At 43.5% G+C, this 18,240-nt stretch overlaps 1 protein-coding gene across 6 annotated transcripts in view; it reads left to right on the top strand.

The window, feature by feature from the left end:
* LOC311122698 (UDP-GalNAc:beta-1,3-N-acetylgalactosaminyltransferase 2-like) overlaps window positions 1-18,240 on the top strand; it is a 55,847-nt gene that overhangs the window by 18,320 nt on the left and 19,287 nt on the right. For all 6 annotated transcript variants that reach the window (XR_014612487.1, XR_014612488.1, XR_014612489.1 and 3 more), the window contains exons 4-7: window positions 3,169-3,362; window positions 16,901-16,996; window positions 17,106-17,216; window positions 17,888-17,966. Coding sequence is in view for 1 of the 6 variants with exons in the window: in XM_084197032.1 (XP_084053158.1) it covers window positions 3,169-3,362; window positions 16,901-16,996; window positions 17,106-17,216; window positions 17,888-17,966 (480 nt within the window). In the remaining 5 variants the exon portion in view is untranslated. The remainder of the gene's footprint in view (window positions 1-3,168; window positions 3,363-16,900; window positions 16,997-17,105; window positions 17,217-17,887; window positions 17,967-18,240) is intronic.

The raw sequence follows: 18,240 nt of genomic DNA on the forward strand, positions 1-18,240 counted from the left end.
GGGAATAATATTATACTATACTACTAATATAGGGAATAATATTATACTATACCACTAATATAGGGAATAATATTATACTACTAATATAGGGAATAATATTATACTATACTACTAATATAGGGAATAATATTATACTATACTACTAATATAGGGAATAATATTATACTATACCACTAATATAGGGAATAATATTATACTACTAATATAGGGAATAATATTATACTATACTACTAATATAGGGAATAATATTATACTACTAATATAGGGAATAATATTATACTATACTACTAATATAGGGAATAATATTATACTACTAATATAGGAAATAATATTATACTATACTACTAATATAGGGAATAATATTATACTACTAATATAGGGAATAGGGTGCCATTTGGGACAAATCCTGTGAGTGGCTTCATGTGATTGGTGGAGACAAAATTAAACAGCTTTTTTAAAACAGATTCAGGTCACCGCTCGCACTATGTGGAACATTAATTGTTCACTTTAAAGTATAGTCTGAGTCCCAAATGGCACCCTATTCCCTACGTAGTGCACTAAGAGCACTATGGGCCCTGGTCAAAAGTTGTGCACTAAATGCTTGACTGTCGTTTGACAAATACAAATATTCTGGCTCTTATTCGCCCCAGTCTGTGGTCCTCTGTAGCTCAGCTGGTAGAGCACGGCGCTTGTAACGCCAAGGTAGTGGGTTCGATCCCCGGGACCACCCATACACAAAAATGTATGCACGCATGACTGTAAGTCGCTTTGGATAAAAGCGTCTGCTAAATGGCATATTCTATTCTATTCTATTCTTATCCATAATAATCTCATCATGTAGACTAGTCTACCCACACTGTGTCTGCGAGCTGTTGGCTTGAGCGCACGTGCCACGACCATAGGGCACCATTTGTAGAAACGCTAGTGTATGTTAATTAACATTTTTTGATTACCTGTGTTAACATACACTTAAAATAAAGTTAGCACTAAAAGCATCTTGATCACTGATGGTCACTTCCCACTAATGTTAAAAACATCTGCTTTGGTTAAAACCTCTCGCAGTCGCTCTCTCGCTCTCTCTGATACTTTGCATTTAATTGCCTTTTGTCGAGAGAAAAAAGAGAGAGAGAACCTAGGTGGAAGAAGAGAGAGAGATTGATGAGAGAGAACAGAGAACCTAGATGGAAGAGAGAGAGAGAGAGAGAACAGAGAACCTAGGTGGAAGAAGAGAGAGAACAGAGAACCTAGGTGGAAGAAGAGAGAGAGCTCGAAAGAGAGAGATCAGAGAACCTAGTCAATGTAAATGTAGGTGGAAGGAGAGAGAGAGAGAGAGAACCTAGCGTTGTACCTTTTTATTGATCTACTGTGTAAAGTGTAAAATATCACATTTACATAAGTATTCAGACCCTTTACTCAGTACTTTGTTGAAGCACCTTTGGCAGCGATTACAGCCCCGAGTCTTCTTGGGTATGATGCTACAAGCTTGGCACACCTGAATTTGGGGAGTTTCTCCCATTCTTCTCTGCAGATCCTCTCAAGGTCTGTCAGGTTGGATGGGGAGCGTCACTGCACAGCTATTTCCAGGTCTCTCCAGAGATGTTCAATCAGGTTCATGTCTGGGCTTTGGCTGGGCCACTCAAGGACATTCACTCCTGCGTTGTCTTGGCTGTGTGCTTAGGGTCGTTGTCCTGTTGGAAGGTGAACCTTCGCCCCAGTCTGAGGTCCTGAGTGCTCTGGAGCAGGTTTTCATCAAGGATCTCTCTGTACTTTGCTCCGTTCATCTTTCCCTCAATCCTGACTAGTCTCCCAGTCCCTGCCACTGAAAAACACCCCCACCATGCTTCACCCTCGGGATGGTGGCAGGTTTCCTCCAGACGTGACGCTTGGCATTCAGGCCAAAGAGTTCAATCTTGGTTTCATCAGACCAGAGAACCTTGTTTCTCATGGTCTGAGAGTCTTTAGGTGCCTTTTGGCAAACTCCATGCGGGCTGTCATGTGCCTTTTACTGACGAGTGGCCTCAGTCTGGCCACTCTAACATAAAGGCCTGATTGGTGGAGTGCTGCACAGATGGTTGTCCTTCTGGAAGGTTCTCCCATCTCCACAGAGGAACTCTAGAGCTCTGTCAGAGTGACCATCGGGTTCTTGGTCACCTCCCTGACCAAGGCCCTTCTCCCCCGATTGCTCAGTTTGGCCGGGTGGCCAGATCTAGTAATAGTCTTGGCGGTTCCAAACTTCTGGAGATGGAGGCCACTGTGTTCTTGGGGACCCTCAATGCTGAATACATTTTTTGGGACCCTTCCCCAGATCTGTGCATCGACACAATCCTGTCTCTGAGCTCTACGGACAATTCCTTCGATCTCATAGCTTGGTTTTTGCTCTGACCTGCACTGTCAACTGTGGGACCTTATATAGACAGGTGTGTGCCTTTCCAAATCATGTCAAATAAATTGAATTTACCACAGGTGGACTCCAATGAAGTTGTAGAAACATCTCAAGGGTGATCAATGGAAACAGGATGCACCTGAGCTCAGTTTTGAGTCTCATAGCAAAGGGTCTGAATAGTAATGTAAATAAGGTATTTCTGTTTTTTATTTATGAATTTGCAACCATTTCTAACAACCTGTGTTTGCGTTGTCATTATGGGATATTGTGTGTAGATTGATGAGGACATTTTGTTATTTAATCCATTTTAGAATAAGGCTGTAATGTAAATAAAGTCAAGGGGTCTGAATACTTTCTGAATGCGCTGTATAATAACCACGCTCCCCTGCAGTGTTCAGTGTTTTTTGGGTGTGGTGATGGACAATCCTTCTCTCTCTCCTTTCATCAGTCTCCAATCTTTTCCTTGCCTGCCTCTACATTTTAGACTGGGGGAATAGAGGAAATACTTTAGATTCAACCAGTCTCTCTCCCTCCTCTCTGTCTCAAAAGACAAAAACTTCCCTCTGATGGCGAGGAGAGAAGAGTCAAGAAACTGAGTAAAGCCTTTAGATTCTCTCTCTCTGTCTCTCTCTCTCTCTCTCTCTCTCTCTCTGTCTCTCTCTCTCTCTCTCTCTCTCTCTCTCTGTGTCTCTCTCTCTCTCTCTCTGTCTCTCTCTGTCTCTCTCTCTCTCTCTCTCTCTCTCTGTCTCTCTCTGTCTCTGTCTCTGTCTCTGTCTCGGCTCCAGGGCAAGATAGGGAGATGGAGCTGGTGGAGGTGTCTGACCCGTCTGCCCTGGCCCCTGGGGAGGTCTCCTCTGTGGCGCTGGACTTCAAGGTATTCCACCCCCTAGTCATCACCAGGTTGGGGGTGTTCCCTACTGGACCTCACATGGAGATAGAGGGGAACGTCACCGTCAGGCTGCTGCAACTGGATCAGCAGGTAGAGTGGAACCTAGAACAGTAGAACCCAACAGTAGAACACAAATCCAGGAGAACGTCACCACCAGGCTGCTGCAGCTGGATCAACAGGCACAGTGGAACCTAGAACAGTAGAACCTAAGAGTAGAACAGTAGAACACAAATCCAGGAGAACGTCACCATCAGGCTGCTGCAGCTGGATCAACAGGCACAGTGGAACCTAGAACAGTAGAACCTAAGAGTAGAGTCTGACAGTAGAATAATAGTAGAACCTCATAGACACAGGGCCAGAAGAGAGATCCAGGGGAATGCCGCTGGCAGGCTTCTGTAGAACCTAACAATAGGACCTAATAGTAGAACAGAATAACCCAACAGTAGAACCTATACCCAGTTAGCAATGAGCAATCGGGAGGCCGGCGTCCCCCCAGAGCGGTGGAGTGCCATTCAACGCGGCAGTCGTGCTCCTACCGTTCACGTGCCATTTTCCTCGCCCAGCCCACCCGTCCTTCTCCCGCTGCCAGTTGGAGGCGCTCTTCTCCCGCTGCCAGTCGGAGCCGCTCTTCTCCCGCTGCCAGTCGGAGCCGCTCTTCTCCCGCTGCCAGTCGGAGCCGCTCTTCTCCCGCTGCCAGTCGGAGGCGCTCTTCTCCCTCCGCCAGTCGGAGCCGCTCTTCTCCCTCCTGCCAGTAGGAGGCGCTCTTCTCCCGCTGCCAGTCGGAGGCGCTCTTCTCCCGCTGCCAGTAGGAGGCGCTCTTCTCCCGCTGCCAGTCGGAGCCGCTCTTCTCCCTCCTGCCAGTCGGAGCCGCTCTTCTCCCGCTGCCAGTCGGAGGCGCTCTTCTCCCGCTGCCAGTCGGAGCCGCTCTTCTCCCGCTGCCAGTCGGAGCCGCTCTTCTCCCGCTGCCAGTCGGAGCCGCTCTTCTCCCGCTGCCAGTCGGAGGCGCTCTTCTCCCGCTGCCAGTCGGAGCCGCTCTTCTCCCTCCTGCCAGTCGGAGCCGCTCTTCTCCCGCTGCCAGTCGGAGGCGCTCTTCTCCCGCTGCCAGTCGGAGCCGCTCTTCTCCCGCTGCCAGTCGGAGCCGCTCTTCTCCCGCTGCCAGTCGGAGCCGCTCTTCTCCCGCTGCCAGTCGGAGGCGCTCTTCTCCCGCTGCCAGTAGGAGGCTTGCCTACTCCGTCACCTCTTATTGATTTATTGATTTGTATTATTTTACGTCATTTAGAAAGGTTTGTAGAAAAGTAAATGATGTGTGTTTATATATCCGATAAGGGCAACTGGATCCTCTTATTGGCATGTACTTCTCAGTGATACTAACCACGTATCCATCCACAGTTTTTATGCGAGGAAAGTCATACTGTATAAAATAATTATAATAATCACGACAGTTGTGATGGAAACAGGTAGTTTCGGGTACAATTTTATAAATGCCGACAGATAATTTGTTCGTTCGACATGGTGGGATCTTTTTGTGTCGGTAACATTAATTATGCGAGAAATGGTGGTGGAAATGCCTTTATGCGCAAATATTGATATAATAACCATCATACTGAAGTAAACTTGGAGTCACGCGATGACATGTTGTGTGGTCCTCCCACTAGGACTGGGGAAACCATGCAGTTTATCAGGCTACAGATGAAATAAGTTATGATGAACTTCACAGGGTGGTGAAAGGGCACGGTGATGAGCTGGATGCTCCTTTCCAATAAATATAGAGGGTCTTATTCTGGTGACATGATGATGCTTAACTGCTGTTTGACAAATACAGATATTCTCGCTCTTATCCATAATAATCTCATCATGTAGACTAACCTACTAGCACAGCCGATCCACACTGTATCTGTGAGCTGTTGGCTAGAACGCACGTGCCAAGACGAGAGGAGGCACGTTTGCTATTTAATGCAACAGTTTGTGACAAAACTATCGGTAGAGTTGAAAATGTGATGGAAACGCAATGGACTTTAGATTTTTATTCGGTGCATGAAAACGTAAGCATCATCACGCACTGACTTTTATCCACAACAAGTCCGTTTGGTGGAAACACACTGGTGGGAAAATGCGCATATTTTCATTGTGCGGGTTTTAGAATATTCGCATGAAGATCCGTCGCCGATTGGATGGAAACCTAGCTACTGTAATCAAATAAGTAACATAGGAAATAACATACTAATAAAAATACTTAAGTACAAGAAGCTGATAAAAGAAAATAAGAGAAAAAAAACTATGTACAGTGCATTCGGAAAGTATTCAGACCCCTCGGCTTTTTCCACATTTTGTTACTTTACAGCCTTATTCTAAAATGGATTACATAAAACAAATTCCTCATCAATCTACACACAATACCCCATAATGAGAAAGCAAAAACAGGTTTTTAGAAATGTTTGCAAATGTATTACAAATTAAAAACAGAAATACCTTATTTACATAAGTATTCAGACCCTTTGCTATGAGACTCAAAATTGAGCTCAGGTGCATCCTGTTTCCATTGATCATCCATGAGATTGGAGTCCACCTGTGGTAAATTCAATTGATTGGACATGATTTGGAAAAGCACACACCTGTCTATATAAGGTCCCACTGTTGACAGTGCATGTCAGAGCAAAAACCAAGCCATGAGGTCAAAGGAATTGTCCGTAGAGCTCCGAGACAGGATTGTGTCGAGGCACAGATCTGGGGAAGGGTACCAAAAAATGTATGCCGCATTGAAGGTCCCCAAGAACACAGTGGCCTCCATCATTCTTAAATGGAAGAAGTTTGGAACCACCAAGACTCTTCCTAGGGCTGGCCGCCCGGCCAAACTGAACAATCGGGGGAGAAGGGCCTTGGTCAGGGAGGTAACCAAGAACCCGATGGTCACTCTGACAGAGCTCCAGAGTTCCTCTGGGAAAGATGGGAGAACCTTCCAGAAGGACAACCATCTCTGCAGCACTCCACCAATCAGGCCTTTATGGTAGAGTGGCCAGACGGAAGCCACTCCTCAGTAAAAGGCACATGACAGCCCACTTGGAGTTTGCCAAAAGGCACCTAAAGTCTCTCAGACCATGAGAAACAAGATTCTCTGGTCTGATGAAACCAAGATGAACTCTTTGGCCTGAATGCCAAGCGTCACTTCTAGAGGAAACCTGGCACCATCCCTACGGTGAAGCATGGTGGTGGCACCATCATGCTGTGGGGGTGTTTTTCAGCAGCAGGGACTGGGAGACTAGTCAGGATCGAGGCAAAGATGAACGGTGCAAAGTACAGAGAGATCCTTGATGAAAACCTGCTCCAGAGCGCTCAGGACCTCAGACTGGGGTGAAGGTTCACCTTCCAACGGAACGATTTCATTAGTGTAAAGTTATCTAGCTACGTAGTTGTCTTGGTATCAAAGACAAAGGTGTAGTATAGAGAAACTATCGAGGTTAGCTAGTCAGCTACATTATCAAACAGTCAACACCGCAGCCACTGCTAGCTAGCCAACATTACCAGCTAGCAGTACTGTATCATTTTATCATTCAACAAAGAACTGAGTAAAGGGTCTGAATACTTATGTAAATGTGATATTACCGTTTTTCTATTTTTAATAAATTAGCAAAAAAATCTAAAATTCTGTTTTTGCTTTGTCATTATGGGGTATTGTGTGTAGATTGATGAGGGGGAAAAAACAATGTAATCCATTTTAGAATAAGGCTGTAACGTAACAAAATGGGTGAAAAGTCTGAATACTTTCCGAAGGCACTGTCCATACAGCATTGTTTATATACAGCATTGTACATAGCTAGTGAACAACACTTTTCTTAAAGTGGATGGGGTGGTTTAGGGAGTGGCATTTATTGATAGAAAGGAACCGTTTTTATTGCCTCAAATATAGTATTAAATCAATGGAAAAAATATAGGCTTTTTTGGGGGCATAATGAATATATCATGAATCTACTTCAAGTGTAAAGTATTAGGTGTATCACTTTGTGTCATCCTCTGATTTTAAATGCATTATGACCACGTGTGTTTGTAGTATTTTTAAATTGGCAAATAAATCAAATTAAAATCCCAACGGAAACAACAAAACCAGCCTCTGGCTGGCTGTGACCAGCTGGAAGGTGGCAGGACGTATTTGAGATTAGAGAAATTCTTTGCTATGGTCTTTCAAACTAACTTTTGGCTAGATGGCTTGCCTAGTGAAAAACTCCCCAAAAGCAGGCGGGAGGAAAGGAGGAGGAAAGCAGAGCAGTGACCTTGTGCAGAGCAGAATAGTCCATATCTCCAATCATCTTTGTTGATAGTAATGTTGTGTTTTCAGAAGTGGATGTGTTGGTCTAATTTAGCATGACTGGTAAAGCTTCAAGCCTTAGCTACCTCTTCCAATTCAACAAGCCTTAGCTACCTCTTCCAATTCAACAAGCCTTAGCTACCTCTTCCAATTCCACAAGCCTTAGCTACCTCTTCCAATTCAACAAGCCTTAGCTACCTCTTCCAATTCAACAAGCCTTAGCTACCTCTTCCAATTCAACAAGCCTTAGCTACCTCTTCCAATTCAACAAGCCTTAGCTACCTCTTCCAATTCAACAAGCCTTAGCTACCTCTTCCAATTCAACAAGCCTTAGCTACCTCTTCCAATTCAACAAGCCTTAGCTACCTCTTCCAATTCAACAAGGGGGGGGGGGGGGGGGGGGAACAACCCATGGTTACCTTGGTTACCCCATTGGCTCACAGCAAAAACTAGATCTTTTTCAAACGCAATTTTCTTGTCTTGCTTGTTTTACTACATTTAAGAAAAGTACGATATGTCTAAAGAGGAGTTTTCAACATTGCCTGCTGAGAATCCTCACTATAAACGTAATACTGTAGGGCTTGCCTCATGCCCGTTGTCATGACAGAGCTAGCAGCCATGAGAGGTGAGTGTTAGCTAGCTACCGAACGGAGAAGAATGTTGAAAACATCATCTCCAGCACCACCCCAACATCAACATATGTGAAAACGCGTTTCTTTTTTCTTGTACAAAAGAAAGAGGAAGTGTTTCCAATGACATCATCAACCAATCGGTAGACAATGCCTCCTCATAATTGGTTAAAATCAATGATGGTTTCATTGGAAACATTTATCCTCGATCTTACTACCAAACTAAGAAACATTCTGGTGCTGAACATGATGAATATGAAATTCAAATGTTTTGAGTTTCAATTTCCCTTTTAAGCTAGCCAAGAACACAAACAAACTGACTATACAGCTACAAGTAGTGAGTGGAGTTACAAACTGACTTTAATAAACTAGTTCAATGTCTTACCTGTGATGAAATGTTTTCCAAACACATAGCTACATGTAGTCTGCTTGGACACCGGGTCTCCCACGGCTAATAATAGCCTGAAGCCACAGGGCTCTTCTTGCAGGCTCTATTTCTCTACGTGGGAGCATTGCGAACCATAGGTTGGGACTTTTGACCTGGTTACATGTACAGTGGGGAAAAAAGTATTTAGTCAGCCACCAGTTGTGCATGTTCTCCCACTTAAAAAGATGAGAGAGGCCTGTAATTTTCATCATAGGTACACGTCAACTATGACAGACAAAATGAGAAAAAAAAATCCAGAAAATCACATTATAGGATTTTTAATGAATTTATTTGCAAATTATGGTGGAAAATAAGTATTTGGTCAATAACAAAAGTTTCTCAATACTTTGTTATATACCCTTTGTTGGCAATGACACAGGTCAAACGTTTTCTGTAAGTCTTCACAAGGTTTTCACACACTGTTGCTGGTATTTTGGCCCATTTTGGGGCTGTCGCTGGGCAACACAGACTTTCAACTCCCTCCAAAGATTTTCTATGGGGTTGAGATCTGGAGACTGGCTAGGCCACTCCAGGACCTTGAAATGCTTCTTACGAAGCCACTCCTTCGTTGCCCGGGCGGTGTGTTTGGGATCATTGTCATGCTGAAAGACCCAGCCACGTTTCATCTTCAATGCCCTTGCTGATGGAAGGAGGTTTTCACTCAAAATCTCACGATACATGGCCCTATTCATTCTTTCCTTTACACGGATCAGTCGTCCTGGTCCCTTTGCAGAAAAACAGCCCCAAAGCATGATGTTTCCACCCCCATGCTTCACAGTAGGTATGGTTTCTTTGGATGCAACTCAGCATTCTTTGTCTTCCAAACACGACGAGTTGAGTTTTTACCAAAAAGTTCTATTTTGGTTTCATCTGACCATATGACATTCTCCCAATCCTCTTCTGGATCATCCAAATGCACTCTAGCAAACTTCAGACGGGCCTGGACATGTACTGGCTTAAGCAGGGGGACACGTCTGGCACTGCAGGATTTGAGTCCCTGGCGGCGTAGTGTGTTACTGATGGTAGGCTTTGTTACTTTGGTCCCAGCTCTCTGCAGGTCATTCACTAGGTCCCCCCGTGTGGTTCTGGGATTTTTGCTCACCGTTCTTGTGATCATTTTGACCCCACGGGGTGAGATCTTGCGTGGAGCCCCAGATCGAGGGAGATTATCAGTGGTCTTGTATGTCTTCCATTTCCTAATAATTGCTCCCACAGTTGATTTATTCAAACCAAGCTGCTTACCTATTGCAGATTCAGTCTTCCCAGCCTGGTGCAGGTCTACAATTTTGTTTCTGGTGTCCTTTGACAGCTCTTTGGTCTTGGCCATAGTGGAGTTTGGAGTGTGACTGTTTGAGGTTGTGGACAGGTGTCTTTTATACTGATAACAAGTTCAAACAGGTGCCATTAATACAGGTAACGAGTGGAGGACAGAGGAGCCTCTTAAAGAAGAAGTTACAGGTCTGTGAGAGCCAGAAATCTTGCTTGTTTGAAGGTGACCAAATACTTATTTTCCACCATAATTTGCAAATAAATTCATAAAAAATCCTACAATGTGATTTTCTGGAGGAAAAAAAACTAAATTTGTCTATCATAGTTGACGTGTACCTATGATGAAAATTACAGGCCTCTCTCATCTTTTTAAGTGGGAGAACTTGCACAATTGGTGGCTGACTAAATACTTTTTTTTCCCCACTGTACATTGAGCAACACAACATCTTTTCGGCACGTTTTGTTATTTCTGTATTTTGAAAAAAAATCTACTATGTTGGCTCTTTGTGGCGAAGACGCTCCATAGCTCTCCAAACTCCCGCCAGTGGAGAGTGCTTTGTTCCCTTGTTGAAATGTTTGTTGTTGCTTTCACAAGTTTAAAAGGGTATTTGTTAAATCCATATTCTACTACAATAGTTGCTAGCATATCACCATTCCCTTACCGTTTATTGCAACATTTAAATAAATTTCTGATTCATGTTTGAGGCTACACTGTTATGTTTTCATTATCCTTTTCTTACCTTCAGTGGGTTCGATGTTTATAGTGCACATGAGCGTTCGCAACACTCACGAGTTAGAAGTTATGCTGATTTTTATTTTGTTAACATGTAGGCCTATTTGTGTGGTGTTTAGTCCTGAAAGCTTCTCCGTCTTGTCACTGTGAACAAGCGCATAGATGTAACTTGCCTGCGCGCCACAATATGAGTGGACAAGTGTTTCTAAGTGCCCATTTTGGGAGGTTCTGGTCGGTTCACGTTTGGTAACTCATTGGGATGTTCTGGTTAGTGCACGTTTGGTAACTTATTGGGATGTTCTGGTCGGTTCACGTTTGGTAACTCATTGAGATGTTCTGGTTAGTTCACGTTTGGTAACTCATTGGGATGTTTTGGTTAGTGCACGTTTGGTAACTCATTGGGAATGCTGGTTAGTTAACGTTTGGTAACTCATTGGGATGTGCTGGTTAGTTTACGTTTGGTAACTCATTGGGAAGGCTGGTTAGTTCACGTTTGGTAACTCATTGGGAAGGCTGGTTAGTTCACGTTTGGTAACTCATTGGGAAGGCTGGTTAGTTCATGTTTGGTAACTCATTGGGAAGGCTGGTAAGTTCACGTTTGGTAACTCATTGGGAAGGCTGGTAAGTTCACGTTTGGTAACTCATTGGGAAGGCTGGTTAGTTCACGTTTGGTAACTCATTGGGAAGGCTGGTTAGTTCACGTTTGGTAACTCATTGGGATGTTCTGGTTAGTTCACGTTTGGTAACTCATTGGGAAGGCTGGTTAGTTCACGTTTGGTAACTCATTGGGAAGGCTGGTTAGTTCACGTTTGGTAACTCATTGGGAAGGCTGGTTAGTTCACGTTTGGTAACTCATTGGGAAGGCTGGTTAGTTCATGTTTGGTAACTCATTGGGAAGGCTGGTTTGTTCACGTTTGGTAACTCATTGGGAAGGCTGGTTAGTTCATGTTTGGTAACTCATTGGGAAGGCTGGTTAGTTCACGTTTGGTAACTCATTGGGAAGGCTGGTTAGTTCACGTTTGGTAACTCATTGGGAAGGCTGGTTAGTTCACGTTTGGTAACTCATTGGGATGTTCTGGTTAGTTCACGTTTGGTAACTCATTGGGAAGGCTGGTTAGTTCACGTTTGGTAACTCATTGGGATGTTCTGGTTAGTTCACGTTTGGTAACTCATTGGGAAGGCTGGTTAGTTCACGTTTGGTAACTCATTGGGATGTTCTGGTTAGTTCACGTTTGGTAACTCATTGGGAAGGCTGGTTAGTTCACGTTTGGTAACTCATTGGGAAGGCTGGTTAGTTCACGTTTGGTAACTCATTGGGAAGGCTGGTTAGTTCACGTTTGGTAACTCATTGGGAAGGCTGGTTAGTTCATGTTTGGTAACTCATTGGGAAGGTTGGTTAGTTCACGTTTGGTAACTCATTGGGAAGGCTGTGTTGGAGCCCAGGAGACCCCACCTCTGCCTTGTTTGGTTAGGACAGGTTTTGCCTAATAAGAGGCCTTTCTTTTGATTGCTGCCATTTTAAAGTCAGAAGTTTGTATACTTTCATCACCATCGCTGTGGAATTAAAACCAACCACCTGTTGAACCTGTACCTGCCTGCCTCCTTCTGAATCATTACGACTGCTACAAGTCCCCTGTTTTACAATGGGGTCAATGGGAAAGAATGTTTGTTTTCCCCATTTGTGGGCGTGGTGGAGAATAATTCCTTCTTATGACATGAATATCGACTCGGAGTATAGCTGTTCTCTGAATATCCGCCAGAGATGCAAATCACTTCTTGAATGTCAAACTCCTGCTAGCCCGCTGGTGGTAGGAATGTATAGGCTTGAGCTTAGGGAAATTGGATAATATCAAGCAGAGGATATTTTTTGTGTACAGTAGTAGAACAGTAGAACAGTAGTAGAACAGTAGACCAGTAGTAGAACAGTAGTAGAACAGTAGAACAGTAGAACAGTAGACCAGTAGTAGACCAGTAGTAGAACAGTAGACCAGTAGTAGAACAGTAGACCAGTAGTAGAACAGTAGAACAGTAGTAGAACAGTAGACCAGTAGTAGAACAGTAGTAGAACAGTAGACCAGTAGTAGAACAGTAGTAGAACAGTAGACCAGTAGTAGAACAGTAGAACAGTAGACCAGTAGTAGAACAGTAGACCAGTAGTAGAAAAGTAGACCAGTAGTAGAACAGTAGACCAGTAGTAGAACAGTAGTAGACCAGTAGAACAGTAGTAGACCAGTAGAACAGTAGAACAGTAGTAGACCAGTAGACCAGTAGTAGAACAATAGAACAGTAGAACAGTAGTAGACCAGTAGACCAGTAGTAGACCAGTAGTAGAACAGTAGTAGAACAGTAGTAGAACAGTAGTAGAACAGTAGTAGACCAGTAGAACAGTAGTAGACCAGTAGAACAGTAGTAGACCAGTAGTAGAACAGTAGAACAGTAGTCGAATAATAGAACAGTAGTAGACCAGTAGAACAGTAGAACAGTAGTAGACCAGTAGAACAGTAGTAGACCAGTAGTAGACCAGTAGTAGATCAGTAGTAGAACGGTAGTAGACCAGTAGAACTGTAGTAGACCAGTAGTAGACCAGTAGAACAGTAGTAGAACAGTAGACCAGTAGTAGAACAGTAGACCAGTAGTAGACCAGTAGAACAGTAGTAGACCAGTAGAACAGTAGAACAGTAGTAGACCAGTAGACCAGTAGTAGAACAGTAGTAGACCAGTAGACCAGTAGTAGAACAGTAGACCAGTAGAACAGTAGTAGAACAGTAGTAGAACAGTAGTAGAACAGTAGTAGACCAGTAGTAGAACAGTAGAACAGTAGTAGACCAGTAGACCAGTAGTAGAACAGTAGACCAGTAGAACAGTAGTAGAACAGTAGTAGAACAGTAGTAGAACAGTAGTAGACCAGTAGTAGAACAGTAGAACAGTAGTAGAACAGTAGTAGACCAGTAGAACAGTAGACCAGTAGTAGAACAGTAGACCAGTAGTAGACCAGTAGAACAGTAGTAGACCAGTAGTAGAACGGTAGTAGACCAGTAGAACAGTAGTAGAACAGTAGTAGAACAGTACTAGAACAGTAGAACAGTAGTAGACCAGTAGAACAGTAGTAGACCAGTAGTAGAACAGTAGACCAGTAGTAGAACAGTAGACCAGTAGTAGACCAGTAGAACAGTAGAACAGTAGTAGACCAGTAGAACAGTAGAACAGTAGTAGACCAGTAGAACAGTAGACCAGTAGTAGACCAGTAGTAGAACAGTAGTAGACCAGTAGAACGGTAGTAGACCAGTAGAACAGTAGTAGAACAGTAGAACAGTAGTAGACCAGTAGAACAGTAGTAGACCAGTAGAACAGTAGTAGACCAGTAGAACAGTAGTAGAACAGTAGTAGACCAGTAGTAGAACAGTAGACCAGTAGTAGACCAGTAGTAGAACAGTAGAACAGTAGAACAGTAGTAGAACAGTAGTAGACCAGTCGAACAGTAGTAGAACAGTCGAACAGTAGTAGACCAGTAGTAGAACAGTAGACCAGTAGTAGACCAGTAGAACAGTAGAACAGTAGTAGAACAGTAGTAGAACAGTAGAACAGTAGTAGAACAGTAGACCAGTAGTAGACCAGTAGAACAGTAGTAGACCAGTAGTAGAACAGTAGAACAGTAGTAGAACAGTAGAACAGTAGTAGAACAGTAGACCAGTAGTAGAACAGTAGAACAGTAGTAGAACAGTAGTAGAACAGTAGAACAGTAGTAGAACAGTAGACCAGTAGTAGACCAGTAGAACAGTAGTAGACCAGTAGACCAGTAGTAGACCAGTAGTAGAACAGTAGACCAGTAGTAGAACAGTAGACCAGTAGTAGAACAGTAGTAGACCAGTAGAACAGTAGTAGACCAGTAGAACAGTAGTAGAACAGTAGAACAGTAGTAGACCAGTAGAACAGTAGTAGAACAGTAGTAGACCAGTAGAACAGTAGACCAGTAGTAGAACAGTAGACCAGTAGTAGACCAGTAGAACAGTAGTAGACCAGTAGTAGAACGGTAGTAGACCAGTAGAACAGTAGTAGAACAGTAGTAGAACAGTACTAGAACAGTAGAACAGTAGTAGACCAGTAGAACAGTAGTAGACCAGTAGAACAGTAGACCAGTAGTAGAACAGTAGACCAGTAGTAGACCAGTAGAACAGTAGAACAGTAGTAGACCAGTAGAACAGTAGAACAGTAGTAGACCAGTAGAACAGTAGACCAGTAGTAGACCAGTAGTAGAACAGTAGTAGACCAGTAGAACGGTAGTAGACCAGTAGAACAGTAGTAGAACAGTAGAACAGTAGTAGACCAGTAGAACAGTAGTAGACCAGTAGAACAGTAGTAGAACAGTAGACCAGTAGTAGACCAGTAGTAGAACAGTAGTAGAACAGTAGAACAGTAGTAGAACAGTAGACCAGTAGTAGACCAGTAGTAGAACAGTAGAACAGTAGAACAGTAGTAGAACAGTAGTAGACCAGTCGAACAGTAGTAGAACAGTCGAACAGTAGTAGAACAGTCGAACAGTAGTAGAACAGTAGACCAGTAGTAGAACAGTAGAACAGTAGAACAGTAGTAGAACAGTAGTAGAACAGTAGAACAGTAGTAGAACAGTAGACCAGTAGTAGACCAGTAGAACAGTAGTAGACCAGTAGTAGAACAGTAGAACAACAGTAGAACAGTAGTAGAACAGTAGTAGAACAGTAGAACAGTAGTAGAACAGTAGACCAGTAGTAGACCAGTAGAACAGTAGTAGACCAGTAGACCAGTAGTAGAACAGTAGACCAGTAGTAGAACAGTAGACCAGTAGTAGAACAGTAGTAGACCAGTAGACCAGTAGTAGAACAGTAGACCAGTAGTAGAACAGTAGTAGACCAGTAGAACAATAGTAGACCAATAGACCAATAGTAGACCAATAGACCAGTAGTAGAACAGTAGAACAGTAGAACAGTAGTAGACCAGTAGAACAGTAGTAGGACAGTAGACCAGTAGTAGAACAGTAGAACAGTAGACCAGTAGTAGAACAGTAGAACAGTAGTAGAACAGTAGTAGAACAGTAGTAGACCAGTAGAACAGTAGTAGACCAGTAGAACAGTAGAACAGTAGTAGACCAGTAGAACAGTAGTAGAACAGTAGACCAGTAGTAGAACAGTAGTATAACAGTAGTAGAACAGTAGACCAGTAGTAGAACAGCAGTAGAACAGTAGACTAGTAGAACAGTAGTAGAACAGTAGTAGAACAGTAGACCAGTAGTAGAACAGTAGACCAGTAGTAGACCAGTAGAACAGTAGTAGAACAGTAGACCAGTAGTAGAACAGTAGTAGAACAGTAGAACAGTAGTAGAACAGTAGAACAGTAGTAGAACAGTAGACCAGTAGTAGAACAGTAGACCAGTAGTAGAACAGTAGAACAGTAGTAGACCAGTAGTAGAACAGTAGAACAGTAGTAGAACAGTAGACCAGTAGTAGAACAGTAGAACAGTAGTAGAACAGTAGTAGAACAGTAGTAGACCAGTAGTAGAACAGTAGACCAGTAGTAGAACAGTAGTAGACCAGTAGTAGAACAGTAGTAGAACAGTAGAACAGTAGTAGAACAGTAGACCAGTAGTAGAACAGTAGTAGACCAGTAGTAGAACAGTAGAACAGTAGACCAGTAGTAGACCAGTAGTAGAACAGTAGTAGAACAGTAGAACAGTAGTAGACCAATAGTAGAACAGTAGTAGAACAGTAGACCAGTAGTAGAACAGTAGAACAGTAGTAGAACAGTAGACCAGTAGTAGACCAGTAGTAGAACAGTAGACCAGTAGTAGACCAGTAGTAGAACAGTAGACCAGTAGTAGAACAGTAGACCAGTAGTAGAACAGTAGTAGACCAGTAGTAGAACAGTAGAACAGTAGACCAGTAGTAGAACAGTAGTAGACCAGTAGTAGAACAGTAGAACAGTAGAACAGTAGACCAGTAGTAGAACAGTAGACCAGTAGTAGAACAGTAGAACAGTAGTAGAACAGTAGAACAGTAGTAGAACAGTAGTAGAACAGTAGACCAGTAGTAGAACAGTAGACCAGTAGACCAGTAGTAGAACAGTAGTAGAACAGTAGAACAGTAGACCAGTAGTAGAACAGTAGACCAGTAGTAGAACAGTAGTAGAACAGTAGTAGAACAGTAGTAGAACAGTAGACCAGTAGAAAGTACCGGATACAGAAGGTGATTCTCCAAAGTATTTTTTTGATTCCTCAACCTCCTCCTCTGTGTGTCTCAGGAGGCGGTGGTGACAGCCCACTTCAGCCCGGTCAGTCCTGGGACCCGTCTGAACGGTGTGTGGTACAAACCAGTGGACTGGTTCATTCTGCCAAAGGTGAGGGCTAGGTCATGTCATGTTATGGGAAAGTCTCTAAACAGAGAAGGGTAGAATAATACTAATGGTGAATGGTCTGACTGGACTACTGTCCCTCTCTCCTGTCCAGGGCTTTGAGGGGACTCTGGTCTGGGAGAGTCCTGATTTAGCTGGTCTGACTACGGTCAACACATCCAGGGAGAAGCTGAACAACGGGGGAGGAGTACTCAAGTTCTCATCTGTACCTAATGGCTTCCCATTATTTTTCACAGAAATGCTACACTTTGTGTTTGTTCAATAGTCTTAAAATATGACAATTGCGAAATCTAGCAATATTCCACAGTTAAATCTCCTGCAAATGTTCATGTGACAGAAATGTATTGCCTCCAATCTCCTTTCTACTGTCTCCCAATCTCCTTTCTACTGTCTCCCAATCTCTCTCCTGTGTGTCTCCCAATCTCTCTCCTGTGTGTCTCCCAATCTCTCTCCTGTGTGTCTCCCAATCTCTCTCCTGTGTGTCTCCCAATCTCTCTCCTGTGTGTCTCCCAATCTCTCTCCTGTGTGTCTCCCAATCTCTCTCCTGTGTGTCTCCCAATCTCTCTCCTGTGTGTCTCCCAATCTCTCTCCTGTGTGTCTCCCAATCTCTCTCCTGTGTGTCTCCAATCTCTCTCCTGTGTATCTCCCAATCTCTCTCCTGTGTGTCTCCAATCTCTCTCCTGTGTATCTCCCAATCTCTCTCCTGTGTATCTCCCAATCTCTCTCCTGTGTCTCTCCCAATCTCTCTCCTGTGTCTCTCCCAATCTCTCTCCTGTGTGTCTCCCAATCTCTCTCCTGTGTGTCTCCCAATCTCTCTCCTGTGTCTCCAATCTCTCTCCTGAGTGTCTCCAATCTCTCCTGTGTGTGATGTTGCAGATTGGTGAGGGGACGTTGCCTCACAGGAGTGCTCTGGGCTTCCCAGGGTTGGCTGGAGGGTTCACATTCAAAATATATGGTGAGTCCAGTCCACTGGCATGTGACTTCAGAACCAAACAATATACCAGTCCAAGTCCAGTCCATGGTCTTTGTGTTATATATGAGAGATGGTCCTGTCCATGGTCTTTGTGTTATATAAGAGAGATGGTCCTGTCCATGGTCTTTGTGTTATATATGAGAGATGGTCCATGGTCTTTGTGTTATATATGAGAGATGGTCCTGTCCATGGTCTTTGTGTTATATATGAGAGATGGTCCTGTCCATAGTCTTTGTGTTATATATGAGAGATGGTC

The sequence above is a fragment of the Coregonus lavaretus genome (genome assembly GCF_964263955.1).
Source record: "Coregonus lavaretus genome assembly, contig: HAP1_SCAFFOLD_505, whole genome shotgun sequence".
NCBI classification, from domain to species: Eukaryota; Metazoa; Chordata; class Actinopteri; order Salmoniformes; family Salmonidae; genus Coregonus; species Coregonus lavaretus.